Source organism: Malaclemys terrapin, chromosome 11, assembly GCF_027887155.1.
Source record: "Malaclemys terrapin pileata isolate rMalTer1 chromosome 11, rMalTer1.hap1, whole genome shotgun sequence".
In the NCBI taxonomy this organism is placed as follows: domain Eukaryota; kingdom Metazoa; phylum Chordata; order Testudines; family Emydidae; genus Malaclemys; species Malaclemys terrapin.
This window is the reverse complement of record NC_071515.1, coordinates 31218485-31241127: the sequence shown is the minus strand read 5'-3', so window position 1 is coordinate 31241127 and position 22643 is coordinate 31218485. Positions and strand designations below refer to the sequence as shown.

At 38.6% G+C, this 22643-nt stretch overlaps 1 protein-coding gene across 2 annotated transcripts in view; it reads right to left on the bottom strand.

Annotated features, from left to right (window-relative positions):
- Positions 1-4872: 4872 nt before the first annotated feature.
- CALCRL (calcitonin receptor like receptor) overlaps positions 4873-22643 on the bottom strand; it is a 96264-nt gene continuing 78493 nt past the window's right edge. For both annotated transcript variants that reach the window (XM_054043878.1, XM_054043877.1), the window contains 3 exons: positions 17035-17253; positions 16573-16614; positions 4873-8492 (listed from right to left, as the gene is read on the bottom strand). In XM_054043878.1, the coding sequence (XP_053899853.1) occupies positions 8271-8492; positions 16573-16614; positions 17035-17253 (483 nt within the window). In that variant the 3' untranslated portion in view covers positions 4873-8270. The remainder of the gene's footprint in view (positions 8493-16572; positions 16615-17034; positions 17254-22643) is intronic.

The following is a 22643-nucleotide window of genomic DNA, read 5'->3' as shown; positions in this document are numbered from 1 at the left end:
GCCTGCACCCAGAGCGGTTTTCAAACTTTTTGAGCTGAGTCCTCGATTTTAGTTATATTTTTTGGTTGCACCCCCCTCCCCCCAACCCAGACAGGCGAGTGGCCTGCTGAGGTGAGTCAGGGGGTGGAGGTGGCGCTTCCTCCTTGGACCCTGCTGTGCAGCGCTGGCCCAAGCCCTGCTGGCCCTTGCCCCCTCCCCTCAAAATAGAAGTCGAACTGCCTACGCCTCCCCCTACTCCTGCTGTGCCCTTGAGTTTTTCTAGCATGTTGAGAGGGGCCTCAGCAAGAAAAAAGGTTGAAACCCCCTGGTCTATACCTCAGTATCCCCTAGTTTACACTGGCATACTAATGCTTACCAATGTTGCTAAAGAATTTGGAGAGCTACATCTGAAAAGTGCAGCATAACTGCCCAGTATTCATATTATATTGTTACATTAAGGCAGAGGAAAAAATATAAAGATAGTTAAACTAGTTCTTAATGGAATAAACAGCAGGAATACTGGGACCAAGACATCGTTATGATTCTTGATTCATTAAAACAAAGCCTACCTAAATTCAGTGTTCTTTATTCGTAATGTTTAGATGTCAATGAAAATAAGGGTCCCGATGCTTTAGTTTTGTAAGTTAAACAGTATATTATGGGAAATATAAACGGAACACTCTTTTTGGTCGTACCAGTTTAGGTTTCTGTTGGTAAATTGCTCTCATCTTCGAAATTAAAATGAGAGAGCGTCCCAGTCTTTATAATGATGAATGCCACACATCCTGATGAATTGAGTAGGGGCTCAAAAACTTGAGCACAAGTAACTATGCTTCCACTTTCTTATGGTATCTGATACAAAGCTCTTGCAGTAGAGAACGGGAACAAAAGAAAAGTTGACACAAGCCAACAAAAGCAAGGCACTTCATGATTATGGCAGGAATTTTAACCTCAGCTCCACCTGCTGTGCAGCAAATAGTGAATGCCAAATCACCTACTATTTGGACTTAGCCCTAAGAAGTAGCAGGTCCGATTACAGTGAGAATGTCAGCTTCAACGGTGAACTACCTGGCTTGTTGATTTTTTTGGTCTCTGCTGTCAGTTCAGTATTTCATGAGGTTTTTGGTCTTAACTTTCTAGGAACTGAATGGTGTGAGTATCACCTGTCATGAGAGTGAAAATACTTGCAGTATAAATAGCAGTATCACATAGGACCCTTTGTAAACTAACTTCTGGGATAAAGAAATACACATTTAGAGCTAAGTACTGCATTGCAAGATTACACACCCTTCAATGGATGTCTCAAGACAGTTAGAAAGACCAACACTATTTAATTTTTTGCAGAAGATAAATTCCTCCAGATGGGTATGAACTCCCATGAGCTATTTAATCAGATGCTGCTTACAGGACAAATCCTCCAAGGTGCTGATACCTCTTGAAGTATTGTGCACCTTCAGTTCATCTGGAAATGAAATATTTGGATTCTAGGTGTGGTTTATGCAGGAGCGGCGCCAGGGTTTTTGGCACCCTAGGCGGGGGTCCTTCCGTGCTCCCGGTTGCCGTCGTCAATTCTGCGGCGGGGGGGTCCTTCCGCGCTCCCGGTCTTCGGGGCACTTCGGCGGTGGGTCCCAGAGTGAGTGAAGGACCCGCCGCAGAATTGCCGCCAAAGACCCGGAGTGCGGAAGGACCCCCCCCTCCCTCCCCCCCCGCTGCCGAATTGCCGCTGAGGGTGGCAAAATGGAAGCACCGGCCCTGGGTTTATGGCTATGTTCAGAAAGAGATGAGTTGAAACACAATGTTACAGGGCACTATAGACTCTACCTTATAGATTGATCACTCCCATTTGTGAGAGACTGGCACACGGGTGCTGTCATGCCGTATCAGAACTGTGGTCCATTTAGTTCAAGACACTGCTTACATTCATTTTTTTATGACCACCCCAACATATTGAACATATTTTTTTTTTCATTGTGGTGTCCTCAATGTTGCCCATGTTTTCCTCTTTAATGTTTACAGTCAATTTAAAACTCAGAAATCTGTATGCATAGTTCAAATTATTCCTTTCCCACATGCATTGCCTGGCATTTGTAAACACCAAGGGTCATCTGCCATCATGCTGCCATTCTTTGTTTGAGCTCTCTGGAATTCCTCATTGTCTTCTCTAGTCAAAACAATTGTTGGGGTTCTCAACCTTTTTCTTGCTCCCAGTTGAGAACTGCTGTGCTATGTCGCTGTTCACCCACTTTTAATCACCAGCACCCGTAGTATGGCCGATCCAGTAGATACTACTATGTTGAAAATTAACAATTTATTCCTACTCTTTGTTTGATCTCTTACTACAAATTTTTAATCCATGACAGCACTTTAGACTTTTGTGAATGATATTTTGAAAGGCTTTCTGAAAGCTCAAATAAATATTTACTTGTTTTTCCTTTATCTACTTCTTTGTTGACTGATGTAAATATATCTATTAGATAGAAAAGGGTTGGTTTGCCTTTCAAGAAATTGTACTGAGTGTTGCCTATCATATCCTATTCAGCCAAGTGTTTTAAGGTTCTGGCCAATTAACTGGTCACTTAATTTACCAAAGTAAAATACGCATACTAGTCTGTAATTCCCAGGACCCCTTCTAGCACTTTACCCTCCAGATCTCTGGTACCATAGCTGATTTTAATACGAGTTTGAATATTTTTTTATCAGTTCAGTCTCTTTATTCTTAAATTCCTTCAGAACTCTTGGCAACTTGCCATTGTTTAATTTGTCAATTAATTTCAGCTCCTGCTTTTTTCATCCCTGAATCTTTAACCCTTCTTGTGTTTTTAAGTAGATGAAAAAGTGTAGCTGTGTCTTAGGTATTTTCCCACCATCCTCTGTTCTGAAGACTATTAGGCAGAAAGCTTCTTTGCAACAACCTTATCCCCTTTAACTGATCCTTCAGGAGGGCTGATGAACACACTGATTCTTTGGCATGCACTGCATTTACAACCTATGTAAACAATGGCTTGGTATTTATTTTATTATCTTTGGCTAATTGCTCTTTCAATTCCCCATTAGCTATAGGCGCCAATTCAGCAAGGTACTTAACCATGTGAATGGTCAAACGGGGATAGAGCGTCAGTTGGTATCATTTGTCATAGCAGCATTGTTGACTTCAAGGGAACCAGCTGTGGAACTGCTTAATTTACTTCAAAGGACTACGCCCATGCTTAAAGTTAACCACGTGCTTTAGTACCTTGATGAACTGGAGTCTTTTAAGTTGCTTCTTTGATCGCTCTTATCACTTATCTACACAAAAGAATAAATGGACACAAATCAGACGTCAAGAATTATAACATTCAAAAACCAGTCAGAGAACACTTCAACCTCCCTGGTCACTCAATTACAGATCTAAAAGTCACAATTCTCCAACAAAAAAACTTCAAAAACAGATTAAGGAGAAACTGCAGAATTGGAATTAATTTGCAAACTGGACACCATTAAATTAGGCTTGAATAAAGACTGGGAGTGGATGGGACATTACACAAAGTAAAAACTATTTCCCCATGCTATTTTTTCCCCTACTGTAATTCACACCTTCTTGTCAACTCTTGGAAATGGGCCATCCTGATTATTGCTGCAAAAGGTTTTTTCTCCTGCTGATAATAGCCCACCTTAACTGATTAGTCTCGCTATAGTTGGTATGGCAACACCCATTTTTTCATGTTCTCTGTGTGTGTGTGTGTGTGTGTGTGTATGTATGTATATATATCTTCCTACTGTATTTTCCATTCATGCATCCGATGAAGTGGGTTCTAGCCCACGAAAGCTTATGCCCAAAGAAATTTCTTAGTCTCTAAGGTGCCACAAGGCCTCCTCGTTCTTTTTGTTGATACAGACTAACACGGCTACCACTCTGAAACCTCTTATCACTGTGCAATTGATACCCCTTTCCTAAAATTTAGGCTTAAATATTTTAACATACCTGATATTTCTTGTGTGCTATGGCACATGCCTCATCTTTGTCTAAAACAACTGTGTCACAGACTGCCTTAGTCTATTTTATTTATCAAAAAATGCTAAGGCCTTTGCTCTTCAACTGACAAAAATTAAATAAGTTGTCAAAGAGAAACTATTTCACATTAGTTCAGCAATGTTGTACTGTCAGGCATCTCTTCAAACAGAAGCCAGATGTTCTTTAGAGTTCAAAGCCCATAATTTATCATAATTAAAATATATCTGGGTTATTATGTGATCATCAGTCATAGCTGCAAAACACATTTCCCAGCTGCTTTTCTACTCATTTGCCTACAGAATTTGCTGCAAAAATAAACAAGTATTTTACAGCACTGTGAGATTTGCTATTGCAGTGTTAGTGCAACAGTAAAGTTATTAGGCAGATTCACAGATGGCCCTGGACTCTGCAGATGCATTATGTTTGTGGAGAACTCTATGGCTTGATGTGAAATAGGCTAAGTTTACTCAGCCCTTTTGCTCTCATAGGTATCCATGGAAAAGGCGCTCCACCCGAATAATATTAGCAATTGACTATTTATATAAGGGATTTAACCAACGGCAGATTCAGAAGTAAGGGTGACAAGAAGACAGCCATTAATAGTGCAGCTATAGGAAACTTGTGAATTGAAATCACAGAGTCTGTCACTCCAGTAGGGTTCCGGTGCAGGAGAGTCTGCCTGTATGGCATCAGAAGCTACAGGAGACCGTAATCTGCAGAACATTAAAAATACTCCAGCCTTATGCAGTGCTACTAACAATTTTATACCTATTTCTCTAGATTCAGATTACTTTTCATACATAGTTAGGAGGGAGTAAAAAGCCTGAGCATTTGCTCACCTTTACCACAATTGTAATAAATAGAAACCATGACTTTTATAGGTAAAACCTCTAAGAAATGAATAAGCATAATAATGTTTTATTGATCAGAAAATTAATACTTTGTTTGACAACAATTAAAATGAATGTTTCTTAGGAACAGAGTGAAAATAAGACCAAAAATAATTTCACATTTTTTCATTTTGTTCTTACTTTATAAGCAATAAATACACTGCTATAGTCCATTAATCTTATTTACATTGTACAATAGTGTTGAATGTTGCTTGATTTCTAGCATGACTCTTTTATGACATGAAATGGTAACATAGGAGGATATACGTTAGCATGTGTTCGGCCAAATACTCTAATAGATCATAACCTTGAAAAATAATGAATGACAAAACAATTAGTAAATTAACATTTTAAAAAATGGAATCAAGTGAGCACCCAGCAGTGAGCATGACCTAACTTCTTTGTGGCATTTTATTAACTGACAGCAGTAGCATAAAAATAGACACTCTCTCTCATTTGAAGTAATATCCATAAACATATAAAACTAATATCTTAGTATTACAGATGCCAAATACAAAATGAGATCCTAAACAAGACAGGTAGTCCCCCAACCCTCTTTGAGACTGCAAATCCTCACTGAATAACATACTAACAGTAAACTACAGTTACTATGAAATGCTTGCCTGGTAAAAAGAACTCTTAAAAAAAAACCATAACTGTCTGTATTCCTTCAGAGCACAGATAGTAACTATACCAGTATTTGTCCCAAACACAGTACAAAGTATGTATAAAAATGACCATGTGAGAAATCAGCGTAAGGATTTAATTCAAATTTATTCTGATAAAGGAGGATTTAGACCATGTTCTTGGCTCCCTGGGTATGTGAGAGGGGTATTGTAAGAAGAGGGTGTAGAGAACTTATTCTCTAATACAACAGCCATACGCAAGAAGGTCTACCTCATGCTTAGGGACAAAATGTAGCTACCACACCATTTGGCACACCATGGCCACAAAGGATTGTTTCTCACCTGCTGCATGCTGTTTCTTTTCTAAGAGCGTACATGGCACTACATTGGGCCTGTCACCCTGAGCTGTTAGGACGGCTCTTGTACCAGAAGCTGTGAACCTCATTCTTCCCCCCACCTTCCCAATCCACAGCTTCCTAATGGAGCTATGAGCAGCCAATACTCCCCTCTGCTAAGAAGTAAAAACCCCAGTAAAATCAGTAGAGCTGCATCAGCTAACGGGAACATTAGGCCCTTAAAATTTAACCCTTCGCGATTACATTGACTGCCCTTTATGGGTTAATCATGTTAGTCTGGCCAGGTACTTTTGAATTACACAGCTGCTCAAACTGTATAAAATGTTTTAAGTCTGTAATGTCTGCTTGGAAGACACATGGACAATATGGGCCAGTTCCTCCACTGGTGTAAGCCAGTGTAGCTTCCTTGACTTCAAGAGAGCCATATGATTTACAGCAGCTCTGGCTCTGGTCCCATGCATGAAAGTCTGCTGGGGGTTTCAGCCAGAGTAAATTTTTTTAAATTGTTGTTCAAGCAACTTGGTCAGTAAGGACATTTGTAAGCAGCTGGCATTCACACAATGACACTGTGATGTCTGATTTCTGGCACTGGTACAAGCACAGCTTCTGAGTGACCCTCATACATTTTTTTGTCAGACTATCCACTATCAGCACAGACCTCTTGATCTGGGCAACTGAGATTCTAGCTTACTATGATTAATATTAATCCACCGACTAAAGGCTTTTCTTCTACATTAAATCACCAGCCAATAGAAGGTTTAAACGTATACATAAAGTTGCAAATGACTGTGATGAAGACAAAAACTATTCACATTCTTATGAAATCTCAAACTGAAAAGCCTTATGATGGCTGGCTAATTAGCTGTCTATTGAAGTCTGTTAGAAGACTTATGACATATCACCCTTAAAGGCTAAAACTGAATTTTTCATATTCACTAATAAGCCTTTAAAACTGAGGTGTTCTGAAAAAGTATTTTTTAAGCCTCTGGTGTTGGTTTTAATGAATCAGAAATACTTTTGCATGCAATATTCTACCATCCACAGTACTAGATTGTTCATCCATTTCTGTTTATTTCACTTTATTCAGCCTTAAAAAATACTTTTAAATAAGACTTTTTGAGAACTAAAGTAACCTCTTATCATGTGCCCCCCTTTTGATTTTTCTTCCCTTGTATTGAAAATACACTATTTGTTTAAAACATAAAACATTTAAAAACACACATAAAATGCTGTCTTTAAAGACATATTTTTCTTAAGACCTTAACAGATTCAAGCCTTATAGAATCAATCACCACAAAATAATACTGAATTTCCCAAACAAGGCACTTCAGAAAGGCTCCAAAGGATTTTCATAATAGACTTGATAAGTTTTCCAAAAACCACTGGAAAATGCCCCAAGCCACCTTTTCTTATTACTCTAGGCTAGGCTAAAGAAGCTGGCTCTACGATAATATTTATTTGCATGTCATCCAATCTTGCATGCCTTTCTCAGCCAAAACTCCCACTGTATCAATGGGATTTGTTTTGCCTGCTTGATAAACTAAGGAGCCAGGTATCAGGCATGTGGCAAGGAAAATATTTGTTTTACATGTATGCAATCTTGCTCTAAATCAGCAATCCTGCTTGACTTTTACAAACAGTTTAAGCACTAGTTTAAGTTCCATCAAAGTCAAAGATAAAGATGGGCTTATCAGCTTTTCCAGATCAGGATCTCACTGGTCCTGCTCCCATTAAAGTCAATAAGAAACTTCCATTTACGTCATTAGTGGCAGGATCAGGCTGTCTGTATACTAACTAAAATAATTAAAAACATCTTGTAAAATTTTACATTGCAGAATAGAAGCAGCTGGGGTTTCATCCCTCAGATTTCGGGCATTGGCATCTGGATGCCTTTACAATATGCCTGGTTTAAAATAGTGGCAAAAAACGAGCCAGATACATATCAACATCTCAGACTCAATTATCTTCAACAATCTGTCTTTGCTGACAGAGTTCAATCTTAACCACTGATTTAGGTTGTGTGTACTGGCTGAATTTAGCAAATATATTATGATTAAGACAGTATTTACAAGATGAGTTCTTGCAGGTAAATGAAATGACTTTCAATACAACACAGTCTTTACACAAACTTTCAAGAAAATAAGAAATCCTTCATTGATTCCCTGCGTACAAATAATTGCCAACTTGGTCTACACAGTAGAAACAGAAGAGGCAAAGTCTGGTTCTTTATATATGTACTTATATCTATGTATGAACATATATGTGCATATGTATATACACATGAGAAATGCATTGTCTTAAGTTTGCATCATTCAGGAAAAACATGTCCCAAGTGAGGTAAAAATCTTCTGGCCACGAAGTCATTAACTCAAACTTCAAGTTCATGAACTATGAGGACTAGAATGCGGGCAATACAGCATTTCTGCAGTCAACCATACAGCTTTTCAGCTTTTAAAACAATATTCTCCATGTCATGGTAGCTTTTTCCATTTAAATGTTCATTCGTGAAATCGTGATTGAAGCTGTAGCCCTGAACATCACTGATGGATGATACCGTGTAGGAAGCTGTGCGCATAGTATCTGAGTGAGTGAAGCTGTGGTCAAATTGCATTCTGTACTGATTCCAGTGCCTTCTCAAAACAGCTTGGACCTATTCCATGAAAGGAAGAGGGAAAAAATGTGTATAAATTACCTGGAAAGATGCCTTATGTGCTGGCCTTAAAAATTAGTATACAGCCTCAAAATCATGGGCTATTATGAAAGAAATACAAATTGAATTAGGCTATATTTTTGATAAACCCGGACTAATATCATTATATATACATTTTTAATACATTCAGTGCTCATGAAAGATTTTGGATTTATAGCTCCAGAGAGTAGACTCTTCTATACCATGGGCCACAGAAGTTTTCACACACTGCCTCAACCCTAATGTGGTTAGCCAATGGTTATCTGTATTCATGATTAATGTGGTGAGATCCTCAGCAACATCAGTTGATATAACTCCATTGAAGTCCAATTTACACCAGCTGAGGGTCTGGTCCAACAAGTCTTCTCTTATTTGTGATCAAGCCTTCATAAAACTAATGGCAAGGTAGTTTCAGCACATGTTCTTAGCCTGGTTAAAAATAAATTTAATAGAATAGCCAAAGAACACAGCAGCATCAGTTTGTTTACATGCTTCATTGTGAGAATGTTATGTATTTCATTGGTTTCCTCTAATACAATATGACAAAACACCTGTGCAACAGGAAGACTGGATTTACTAAAGTGCTGTGTTATTGAAATTCACATGGAATTAGTTTTTGAGGGAACGAGGCCAAGTTAGGAGTGATCAGAATGCTGGAACAGCTGCTGCTAGGAAAATCAAATTTATGGAAAGTTTTAATTTATGTTTTTGCTCAGACTTAAGCATCAGGGATTATGTATTAGTCCTACCACTTAACTATATTATGGACCAAAGTGAACATTCACTTTCTAGTTACAGGAGAGATCAAGTTTTAGCCCTGTGGACCTGAATTCCTTCTCATCTACATCCTAGCTTCCTTTTTTACACAAGCAAAATACCGGGTGCCTAAGTGCTAAGTTGTGTCAGAGTTATTTGCAGCTGTTAACAATGGGCACTAAAAAGGATACCACGTGTTAAAGATCTGGTCCTATCTGATTAGCATTTAATGTAATGGCAGTAGCTTAATTATTCATTTCTTTTGGCCAACATTTTCAAACTAATACTTATGGGTTCCTAACTTGTGATGAGCCTGCTTTTCATAAAATACTGAGATGAAGTTGTCTTGATACAGGACCCATGTGTCTCAAGTTAGCACTCAAATCACCAGCCACATGGGAAAATCTTGCCCTTCATTTTTATGTTGTCAGATTTACTGATGTATATCCATTTGGAATATAAACCAACATTTGCAGATGGATCAGTGTCTGTTAACAAATTATTATTATGGGGCAACATCTTCCATTCAGCTTTCCTTATGTCTTGAGATTTTCGTTTGTTTAGTTTACATTTTCTAACACAATGGCTTATTTTGTCTAATTACTCTCTGGCTTTAATTATGATAAATAAATACAAATAGAACAGCGCAGACACAACAGTTAGACTTCCTGTAGTCTGCTATCAAAACCTCAGTTAAAAAGAGTTTCATATTCCCCAGTATGCTGGCAAATAAGATATACTTTGGGGAGTGGAGAATTGTTGAAAAAGTTAAGAAGAAAGCTGTATTTTTCTTCTTCCACCTGGGACACCATCTACTGTATGAGAATCCATTATAATCCATTTTAGTCACCTTGCTCTTGCTACACAAAAGAGCATATATTCTTCTTGGTCTGTGTATGCAGTTCCAGTTCATGTCAAAGGGAATTCCACACATGGATTAAGGTTGGTGTGCAGCCTTAATTTTTTGCTGTGGTGAAACCACTTCAATCAGGTGGAGCTATGAGGCAGAAGAATGTTCTAAAATATCTCCCCTTCTGAGAGGGAAGCTTTAGAATGCATTTTATAATCCATACAAAACTTAGCTGCTCAGAGCCATCACTCTGACCATGCCACCCCACACTTTGAATATTTCTACCGGCTTCCTGTTTTCCACCAGGTATTATATATACTTATAAATAAGAGAGAAAACCACAACACTGGGTTCATTTGAAGCAAAAAGTTGCACACCTCCCTTAACTATGCAGGTACAGACTAAGACGATGGGAAAGAGAAATTGTTATTATTTCCATTTACTGATAGGCACAGAGAAACTGAGTGACTTGCTCAAATTCACCCAGGAATTCTATGGTAGAGCTAGGAATTGATCCAGAATGGATAATCTTAGTTCTGGACTAGTGTCTTAATTACAAGACCATCAGTACCATCATCCTCTTTTCCACCTTCCTTCCTGTTTGTCACACTTGTTGAATCTTCTCTTCAATTAGATTGTAAACTTTTTGGGGCAGGAACCAAGTTTGTAACATCTTTAACACTATTGCAATACAAATCAATAATAATTTTCTTCTCCCTTCCCACACCTCCAGGCTCCAACATATTCTCATGGTATTTCTTTCTACACTAAACCAAGTCTTTTTAATCTCTCATGCAACAGCCCCTCCGATACTGTTAAATGAACATCTCACTACTATTCTTGTAATTCTTGTAAGTCTATTCTTGTAATTCTCTTGTTTACCTATCCATTATTTCTGGCTTTCCTGCAGTCTCATCTAACATGTCTAATCCAACACCTAGGAACTGCACAGCAGACGGCTAAAAATTGCAGCAGCAAAGTTTTGCCTCAGATTATGCTCCTTTAACCAAAGATACATACAGAGTGGTCAAAGGACTTTATTATCCTTTTCTCAGCTTTGAACAATTCTAAATAGTTTTAGCAGACAGTGGGCTCGCTCTCTTACATGCAAATAACACCATCAAAAAACACCCTAAAATAAGCTCATATTGCAAAGTATATATAGTCATGGCCATAGTTCCTGGTCACTAATACATGTGCCCTGTCTGGCTGTATGGCTCTTGCTTTTCTCCCTAGTTTAAAGATGTCCCTCTGTGCTGGCTGTTGGGGCAATGCTCCTGCCAGTCTCCTGTTCAACTGAATATGACCTAACCAAACCAGTGGTTTAATCCAAAATTCACTGAAATCAATAGGAATTTTTCCACTGACTTCAATGAGGTCTGTATCAGGCCCACTGAAGCTCAGACTGCTCCAAACACCCACTGTGATTGCAGACCATGCTACGCTCTATGTTAGAGCATGTATCTGAGTGTCTGGCATAGCGGTTTTCTGCTGGTAAAGTGATGCTATTGTCCATGGCAATTGGGAAACCCCGGCATATGGATAAAGAAAAGATATTCCTTCCCAACAATTCGTATACCTCAATCTTTACTGTAAAGACTTTTCCATTGCCCAAAGGAATGGAAAATCCACGTGCCATTAATAATAAAGAAATTCACAGCAGATGCAGATTCCTTATTCACTGTTATTCCGTATAGCTACACAAACTGCACGTGCATGTTGCCACTTCTCTAGGATGCCTAGCATTCTGCAAATTATAATGAGGTGTTGCTATGCCAAGTGATGTTAAAGGGACATATCGTAGATAAGACATATCAAGTTAAAGACTGTTATAACAGAGGCCCTTAAGGACAGAAGATTATGAATTATGTCTGCAGAATGTCATGTCTGCAGCAGAATCTAGTAAGAGACCAAGAGAACATTCGTTGAGTGCAGATTTTTGTATGATTTGTCAATCCCCCCTTGATCCGTTATACCTTACTATACTATCCTTTTTATAGCAAGATTTAATGAAATTATAGCCAGCTGAAAAAAAGTAGAATAGTGCCACTGGAAGACCTAAAGACGATAGGAAACAATGTTTAAAACATAAGATTCTGCACAATGCGATGTAAATGGACAAATATCAGCTAAGATTAAAATTGTGGGCCAGATGTCAAGATGATTTATGGCCCTTTTATGTGATTCAGGTGAGGCTAAGTGGCTGTAATCTGTCCACAAATGCCCGGCAGAAAATTCCCTTGTTTGAGGGGAACTCCCTGCTAGTACATCTGCTTGTAGAGGCATGGCAGGGCTAAGCTTTGTTACACTGATCCTCCAGCAATGTAAGGCCCATTAAGGATGCTAAATTAGTGGTATAACTGACAGCTGCCCAACTCCCTGACACTGAACAGAGCTCTGGCTCAGGAGAGAATACGGTCAAAGAATAGATTGTAAATTCATAATATTGGAACCCTAATAGAATAAATAATTGATTACTAATGCTAATAGAGCAAGTTTTAAATTTAAAATCACAAATAGATTTGATTTTGTTCTGCAGTGGAATGGAAACATCGTTAAGAGGTGCACATAAATTAAAAATAATTATAGTTGATCAAAGGACAGCAATTCCATTTTGTTCTTGTTTCACAGTAGAACAAAACTAAAACCATTCAAATGTTTGCACAAAAATGTAATTCTGTCAAATTATCCATTTTCAGATCAAAACCTGAACTTTTCAATTGAGGCGGGCAGGAGAGGGGCAGTGATTATGGCACAATGATGTGGGAGGTGATCCAATCAGATTCAGAATCATCTGTGATGAAAAACTCTGCTCTGAAACAGGCAGAAGAGCAGGGACTTGAACTATGGTCTACCACATCCCAGGGCAGTGCGTTAATGACAAGACTACCAACTATGAGCGTGTCTCTCACTCCCCAACAGGGATTTCCTCAAAGCTGATATGTGTCTGCAAAATGTTTCAGATTCAGCAAAACAGCATATTTTGGCACAACGTAATTTGGTCAAGAATGTTCTGACCAGCTCCAAAAATAACGGACAGAGAAACTTATCCAAACCATAAGAAACTTGCAGTTCAGTTTTGCTTAGTTCAGATTTTGGGTGTGCATTTGAGTCAATTCTTCTCTATTAGTCAAATGATTTATCTGTCTCTCACACATTCTTAAAATGCCTAATAAAAATACGAGGGCAGTTGATTAATCACAGTTAACTCACGTGATTAACTCAAAAAAATTAATCATGATTAAAAAAATTAATCGTGATTAATCGCAGTTTCAATCGCACTGTTAAACAATGCCAATTAAAATGTATTAAATATTTTGGATGTTTTTCTACATTTTCATATATATTGTATTCTGTGTTGCAATTGAAATAAAAATGTATATTATTTTTGATTACAAATATTTGCACTGTAAAAATTATAAACAAAAGAAATAGTATTTTTCAATTCACTTCATACAAGTCCTGTAGTGCAATCTCTTTGTCGTGAAAGTGCAACTTACAAATGTTGATTTTTTTTAAATAACTACACTCAAAAACAAAACAATGTAAAACTTCAGAGCCTGCAAGTCCACTCAGTCCTACTTCTTGTTCAGCCAAGCGCTAAGACAAACAAGTTTGTTTACATTTACAGGAGATAGTGCTGCCCTCTTCTTATTTACAATGTCACCAGAAAGTGAGAACAGGCATTTGCATGGCACTTTTGTAACTGGCATTGCAAGGTATTTATGAGCCAGATATACTAAACATTCGTAAGCCCCTTCATGCTTTGGCCACCATTCCAGAGGACATGGTTCCATGCTGATAATGCTAATTAAAAAAATAATGTGTTAATTTAATTTGTGACTGAACTCCTTAGGGGAGAATTGTATGTCCCCTGCTCTGTTCTACCCACATTCTGCCATATATTTCATGTTGTAGAAGTCTTGGATGATGACCCAGCACATTTTGTTCATTTTAAGAACACTTTCACTACAGGTTTGACAAAATGCAAAGAAGGTACCAATGTGAGATTTTTAAAGATAGCTACAGCACTCAACCCAAGATTTAAGAATCTGAAATGCCTTCAAAATCTAAGAGGGACGAGGTGTGGAGCATGCTTTCAGAAGTCTTAAAAGAGCAACACTCCAATGCAGAAACTACAGAACCACAACAACCAAAAAAGAAAATCAACCTTCTGTTGCTGGCATCTGACTCAAGATAATGAAAAGGAACATACGTCAAACTGCACTGCTGAGGATTGTTATCAAGCAAACCTGTCATCAGCATGGATGCATGTCACCTGGAATGGTGGTTGAAGCATGAAGGGACATATGAATCTTTAGCGCATCTGGCATGTAAATTTCTTGTGACACTGGCTACAACAGTGCCACAAGAATGCATGTTTTCAATTTCAGTAAAGTTTACACTGTAAACAAGAAGCAAGCAGCATTATCTCCTGCAAATGTAAACAAACTTGTTTATCTGAGCGATTGGCTGAACAAGAAGTAGGACTGAGTGGACTTGTAGGCTCTAAAATTTTACATTGTTTTATTTTTGAATGCAGTTTTTTTGTACATATTTCTACATTTGTAAGTTCAACTTTCATGATAAAGAGACTACACTACAGTACTTTATTAGGTGAATTGAAAAATACTATTTTGTTTAGTTTTTTACAGTGCAAATACTTGTAATCAAAAATAAATATAAAGTGAGCACTATATACTTTGTATTCTGTGTTGTAATTGAAATCAATATATTTGAAAATGTAGAAGACATCCAAAAATATTTAAATAAATGGTATTCCATTATTGTTTAACAGTGCAATTAATTGTGATTAATTTTTTTAATTGCTTGACAACCCTAAAAAATACCTAAAGGCCCAATCCTACAAACTCTTACTCCCACACATCTGCTTACTCACATATACTGTAATTGAACTATGTGTGGGAATAAGCAGTTGTGTAGAAATAGGTACCAGCTGGATCAGTAACTGTCTCCCTGATACAACTATGGGAAAAATACCAAATTGCTTTATATTGCTAGTGAAAACAAAACTGATGGCAAAGCACCATTAACTTCTATGATTCAGGGTCAGGGCCTTAGCCACTGAAGATTTAGGGCACAGTCCTTCAACTTCAGAAGGAGCAAGTATGTGCCCTCAGTAGCACTGTTGCCAACTTTCACGTGGTAAATAAGCACCCCAACTTTCACAATAAGCCAAAAATCAAGCTAATCCCATTTCAAAACAAGGCCAAAACAAGCCAATCCCCAAGAACCCCAATACTCTATGTGACTAGATCCCCCCGAGTGTGCAGTCTGGGATGGTGGCGGGCCCACTGTGCACCCCTGACTCTCTCCTCCCCTTTCCCCTGCTTGCCCTGAACCGATCAAAAAAAGAAGCAACAAGCTACTACAAGCAACAAGCTAGAAGCCAAACAAGCTACAAACCAAAATCTAGCTAACAAGCAACTCACAAGCCAATTAACCCAAAAACCAGCCAATTAAGCCAAAAACAAATTTTTGCGTTTTTTTGCAGGTTTGGCATGCCTGCTCTGTAGTCACCTGAAGGGCAGGATTGGACTCCCAGAAGACTGGAGGTTCAACTGAAGCAAGGAAAACTTTTTGATGGCCCAAATATACAAAGTTTACAAAGCCTTGGCCTTGAATATTTTTTCCACTTGTGCTGAAAAGGCCGATTGCAAAACGTAAGCCCAGAGTTCTGCCCCCCAAAATGAAAAATCTGAAACACCACCAAAAGAGATGACCTTTTACCTCCATTTCATACAGTGAAGTTAGTATTCATGAAAGGTATCACATTAACAGTCCCAGGGATGGAGACCTTAACCTAATTACAGAGCAGTTATTTCCTAGAAAGCAACAATACAATTTTTCCAGTTCTGTCCCACAAGTGTACAGCATTCCTGACCTCGAAGGACCAATTCAAGGCCTTGCTGGGGGTAAGGCTGACACAATGATGACAGTTTGGTGGCTTCTTGGATGAGAATACATGTCCACTAGGAATTTATGATTTTATTCTTCAGTACTGAATTTTTTTTCCCCACATAGCATTGCTGTTATTTTTATATGGATACCAACCTGCAAAGTGCTGTGTGCCGTTAATTACTTCTGAAATCAAGGGAATTTTAGGCTGCTCAACACTTAATATGTTTAAACCCTTAAGAATATCATGAAATATTTTAGAGGCAACACTCAAGTCTAAATTCAGGTCTTGCTAGGTAAGTTATTCTCGAATACTTTATCGCTAACATTCTTATTTATTTTAAAAGGTAGAAGTGTAAATTTAAATTTCTATTTACAATTTTACATTTGTTATTGGGATCACAAATAGGGGGAGGCGGATTTAAAAAAAAAAACACCAAAACAATTTCCTTTAACCCAAAGCCAAAATTAAGAAAGTGAAAAGAACAGGAAATAAATTGAAATCAGTTACTGTACCTCTCCATTAAAAAAGCAGAAAATTGTAGCCACCAACAGACCCTGCAAAATAAAACGTTTTCTCTTGATTTTTTCAATACATATAGATTTATTTAAATACAAGAATATATCTATATCTATCTATGTAGATATAGATATATATACACACACATACACCTAATAAAACTCAGATCTAGAGAGCAAAGGGAAAAAATGCATTTCAAATCTAAACTCAGTGGATTATTACTAATAATACAGATGGTCTGTTGGGCCAGCACTTTAGCATGACATTTTATTCCTTTTAAAGGATTAATCTAAACAAAATGAGAAATATAAGGCTATTAATAAGCAGAAGTTTTTTTTTATAAAGATCTAAAAAAGGTTTAGAAATTAATTAAATTTGCCTTTGTCATTCATTTATTTGCAGTCATATTGCAAGTACTATCTAGCTCAAGGGAACAAGTGCTATTTAAAGCTTCTTACTTGATAATGCGTAAGAATATGCATCACGTAGTCATATACTTCTTCAGCAATACCGCCTTCTGGTCGCCATGGAATCAGCACAAATTCAATGCCAAGAAGTGGCACTAGAATGAGTGTAGCTCTCACAGCTTTCATGTATAGATTGGATTCTGCCTGGTGTGTGACTTTGAGCTTGGTTATCAGAACTCGAACAATATTCAACAGGAAAAAAAGATTCACCTGTAAGAAAGAAAATTGCTTTTGTAATAGTCTAATAAAATAGACTACAATTATTTTGTATTGAATACTGAAAGCAAGGAAAACATGTACATGTTACTAAAGAAAACTCAGACTATATGTTATGTCATTAGACATGTATTCATTATAACAAAATGTAGCATCTGAAACATCCTCTGTCTGGTTCAGATCTATTCTTTGCACTTGGGGATTAGTTCTTCTCATGACAACTTGCTCCTTGTGATTCTATATACGTAATCATATATGCAATATATGCATATTTTTTTAAAGCTTGTACTTATATAACAAGAAGGAACTCACCCCCAAAGAGACGTGCAGTCTAGCAGCCAGATCCTGCATTCCTTGCATATTCAAAATTCCCATTAACATTGGTGGGAATTTTTGGTGCCCAAGAAATGCAGGATCAGGATGTTAATCTGAATGGGTGAAATTGTGGACCTGCTGAAGTGAATGGAAATTTTACTATTGACTTCAAAGGGGCCAGTATTTCACCCAAATTTATTGGACCAATCTTAGATGCTGGATTATGAAGAGAGTAGACTATATCATGGTATGTAAAATAATAGCTACAGCAGCTTCCATCCAAGGTTTTCAAATCACTTCCTAGACATTAATAAATAAATCCTCACAACATACTCATGCAACAGAAAAGTATTGTAATCCCTATTTTACAAACTGGGAACTGACACACAGAGGGCTTAATTTAATGGAAGGTCTTGATCCATGGTCAGCTGAAGGTGATTAATTTCATCAGTTTCTAAAGGCTTGTCTACATAGTGCACTGGTGTACACCAGTGGGATGTAAATTCTAGTGCACACTGGCATGTCATACACTCACTGGCCCACAGGGTCCCTGTTGGCATGCAGTAAAAGTTTCCTAGTGTACAACATGCTTGTGCACACTAGAATTTATACCTCAGGTGGTGCACACTAATTTATTTAGCATTTGCATATTCTCTGAGCAAAGCAATAGCATTCTTAGCAGCCAAATGGGGTTCTCAGAGCCCACCACTAAATCTGGTTAGTGGCCATACCTTGATAATGTGTGTCATTGTTTGATCTGTGCCAAAGATCCCAACAGTGCTGGGTGGTTGTGCAGAGGCCTTACCCAGTCCGGATTTGGTTAAGAAGGGCCCACAGATGACATGGCAGGTCAAAACTGGGTGGGTGAGCAGAAGGATCTGTGAAGAAGAACTTATTGGTGGTTGATATTAAGCACCAGTGTTCCCACCACACGGACTCCGCTGTCACATTCTGGAATGGCAGCCTCAATCACAGTGGATGTCGTGATGGAAGACATGTAACTGGTGGGCAAAAAGGCAAGGGCAAGTGCGGGTTGGCATGTACCTTCTCAAGCAGCTTGCCTGCTGCAATCTCCGTCCTGATGTAAGGGAGCAATGTGGCTCAGAACCGGAAGCCATAGAAGATGAGTCGGTCGGAGAGTTCATGTGATGATGCACATTGTTGAACTGAGTTGCACATCAACAAGTTTGATGTATGCTGACTGACTCCATACTGGCACTCCATTCTGCTCTTGAGTGCGAGATGGCAAGGGCTGAGTCCTTAGGGTTAGAGCATCCACTCCCCATGAAGAACCTGCCAGTTTGCTGAGAAGGTTGTTGCCTGTCTTGACCTTTGCTGCTATCTTGCTCAGCTGGCTTTTATATGTCAGTGTTTGGTCATGGGTCATGCCTAAGTAAACTGATTACACTTCATGCTTCAGCCTCTGGCCATTCATTGTGATGCTTAATTCCCTCTTAGTGTTGGCATGGTGGAGGTGAAATGTTCTAGAGACTGTCTTGCTGGTGCTAGGCTGAAGACGCCATGTCTTGAAGTAGTCGGCCAGCTTTGCAGCTTCGCCACTCAGGGTATTCTCCAGCTCATAGAAAGTGTAAGCCTGTAGCCCGCAGCAGATATTGTCTGCATAGATGACTGGGTTGGTGGCAGGTCACTGATGTATAGATTGAACAAGGTGGCGGCTAGAACAGACCCTTGGGGTAACCCGCTCATCTGTTTTTATCAAAGCACTTGTTTTCTCACCATCATGCACCCTGAACCGTCTGTCTTAGAATAGCAGTTTGATGGCATCAGTAACCCATGGTTGGAGGACTCTTCATATTTTAACAAGTAGACCTGTGTGCCACGTATGCTGCAGTGAGGTCAAGGAAAATAGAACCCATTTTCAGATTTCTTTGAAAATTATTTTCGATTAATGTGGTTAGTGCAAGTACTTAGTTGCATGTGCTTCGACTTTGTTGAAAACCTGCTTGCTTGACATTAAAAATATTCTCCATCTCTGGTGTTATTCACTGTAACATGAGGCACTCTAGAACCTTGAGAAACACAGAAAGCAGCAATATCGGGTGGTAGCTTGAGGCCTGGTTTGGGTATTTACCAGATTTTGGGAGGCCGATGACTTTTGACATGTGCCAGATTTTTGGCAGTCTTCCTTCATTGGTGACCCATGTGAAGAATTGAGCAAGCCAAGAATGGGGGCATGGGCCAAGATGTTTCAGGAACTCTGGAAGGATGTTGTCTTAGTTGGCAGTGGTGCCAGACTTGATGTTATGTAGCACTCTGTCCAGCTCTGGATTTGTGCTGCCTGTGGAAGATCCTCCACTCGCTCTGGACTTGACTCGTCATTTCTTTTTCCAGAGGTGTCTTTCCTGTGTGAAGCAGGTGATTGGCTATTTGGTTAGTACTCACAGATGATCGGCTTGGTGTCAGTGGTTGCTAGGTTACTCCAAAGTAACAAAGTAAACTCCAGCATTTCTGGCTGGAAGGTGTACAGTCCAGGTTCTTGGTCTTGATCTTTTCCTCCCCTCTGGCTCAGTGAGCACAGCTCAAAGTTTCAATTAAGTGGTTGGCCAGGTCTGGGTCACCGGTTGACTCATACTGCTTGAGCAGAGCGGCGTACTCCTACATACTTCAGCCCACATCCAGCATCATGCTAAATCTTGCAGAATTTTCCACACAGCCTGCACAGACCATTAGTGATCCATATTAATCTTCATCTAACAATTGTCATGAGTACTGAGAAGCAGCAGCGGAACATGCGCAAAGCCACCTACACAGTAATGCACCATGTAGACAAACCCAGAATGAATTGCCCAAAGTCACACAGGAAGTCAGAGGCAGAGTTGGAAATAGAACTGATAGCTCCTAATGCACAGTCCTGTGCCATAGCTACAAAATCATCCTGCCCCTCTAGTTTTGTAGCAGAGTGAAGCCTGTCTAGGTGGATCTTCTACTTGTGTCTAAGTGCAGTTCTCTAGAAAGGTGCCAATTCATTTCCAGATAAGGCCATATACTCTTTTTGCTTTACCCAAGCGAGTAGTGCTTGACCTCTATGGGACTGCTGACATGGGTAAAGTGAGCACTGTAGACAGGAGCTAAGAGTAAAATGTAGATAACAAATTTTGCTATGCCAGCAGCAAAGACAAGTGAAATAAAAAGCTTTTTGGACATTTGTGGAAATAAAAAACTCACTGATGCAGTTGTTAGCCTGCCACTCCGAATGTGTACACTTTATGAGGCATTCATTGCTCTCAGAAATCAATCACAAAATACACAGGGATAGAAAAAACAGCTATAAAATTATTACTTGCCTTTTTAGCATACAGATACATACAATTTTAAAATTGACATTTTCATTGTTCTGAGAGGTCAGCAACCTTTTATTATAGAAAAGTCAAAGAGGAAGGCTTTTGAGTCAACAGATTTTGTATTACAGTTTAACTAAAACTGCACCCCTGTTATCTAGAGCTGATCAAAAATCTTCGATCAAAACTTTTTTCAACATAAAATGTATGGAAATTTTCAAGAAAAAAAATTCCATTTTTCATCAAAAATGTTTGGGTTTTCATTGAGTACCCTCCCCCACCTAAAAATTGATTCCCCTCTCCCCTAGTTTTCATCAATCAAAAAAGCCAAAAACTGGGAAAAAAAATTTTCAATGAGAATCCAAAACATTTGAAAGAAAAATTTGGACAAATGATTTTTTTAAATTTTAGTCAAAACTTTTTAAAAGAAAAAAAAAAAGTGTTTCTTGACCATTTTTACAGTAGACCCATGGGATATGCTGTTATAACTTAAAGGCATAGACAAAGTGACAAATACTCAGATTATTCAGTAGTATTGTAAATTAAATGACATTTCTATTAGCTACAATGGTCTGATGGTACTCTCCATGTTATTTTACCATATAGAACAAAGTGATAAGAGCATATTTTAGGAATTTGGACCAGATTTTCAAAGGCATTTAGATGCCTAACTCCCACAGATCTCCCGTTGACCTTTGAGGATTTGGGCCTTTGCTTCATTGTTAAGGAGTGATCCCAAAAAGTAACGAGCAACCATAAATTTTGCTGAAGTCAATGAGAATTTGGGTTCCTCTTTACCTCTCCCAGTAAAACCTTTTCTTGCTAATATTTCAATATGTTTCAAAGTGAATGAACAAACCACTCGTGGTCTAGTTTACAAGCATGTGCCCTAAATCTAATTAAATAATAAGTGTGCAAATAAACCATTAGAAGATGCAAGTGTGACAAATATATAACTATTTATTATTGTTGTTTATTTATTTGTGGTAGTGTCACAGACATGGAAGATGAGATGGTTCCTTCCCGGAAGAGCTCACAGTATAAGCACAGCCAGGTAGACAAATAAACGAGGTCAGAGAAGAGGATAAAACTGACAACTTTGCATTGAATTTTCATGTATCATTGTATAATGGCAGCAGTTGTCTAATCTCAGACATGTTGTAAGGGGCAGAGGGAATGACTCTCCTTCCTGCCTATGGGATAAGTCCTTTTAAAGACAGCAATACCTCTGGCTGAGGGCACTTGCCTCCAAATAGTAGCCTCATTGGCCAAACCATTGATTAACTTCCTTGTATGAAGTTGTTTAGGGACAAAAGGAGCTTTCCAATCTTAGTTCTCTAAATTGGTATTTTTCCCCCCTGAAGAAGAGACATCAAGTTAATCACCACCCGAGACTCATGGGTGAGGTCTGTATGGCAATCCCATCTCTCTGAACAAGAATGAGAGGCTGACTGGTGCAGATAGCCATTACCAGTATAGGATCCCATATTTAAGAACTTGGTCTAGATATAGTCTTTAACAGCGTGGGGAGATGCAGAAGATCTCTCAGCAGGTGTACCAATGCAAAGAATAGGGGAAGGCGCCAGTACACGTAAATGCCCTCCTTTCTACAACAAGCAGGACTTCCTCCTCTAGGGTATAGATCTTTTTTGTCTCACTATAATAAAGTTGTGACCTGGTTAGCAACCCTGTATACAACAGCATTCCTGTCACGTAAATTATGCACTCATGATTAACAGCTGTTTATGGTTCCAGCAACATGGTATTAGG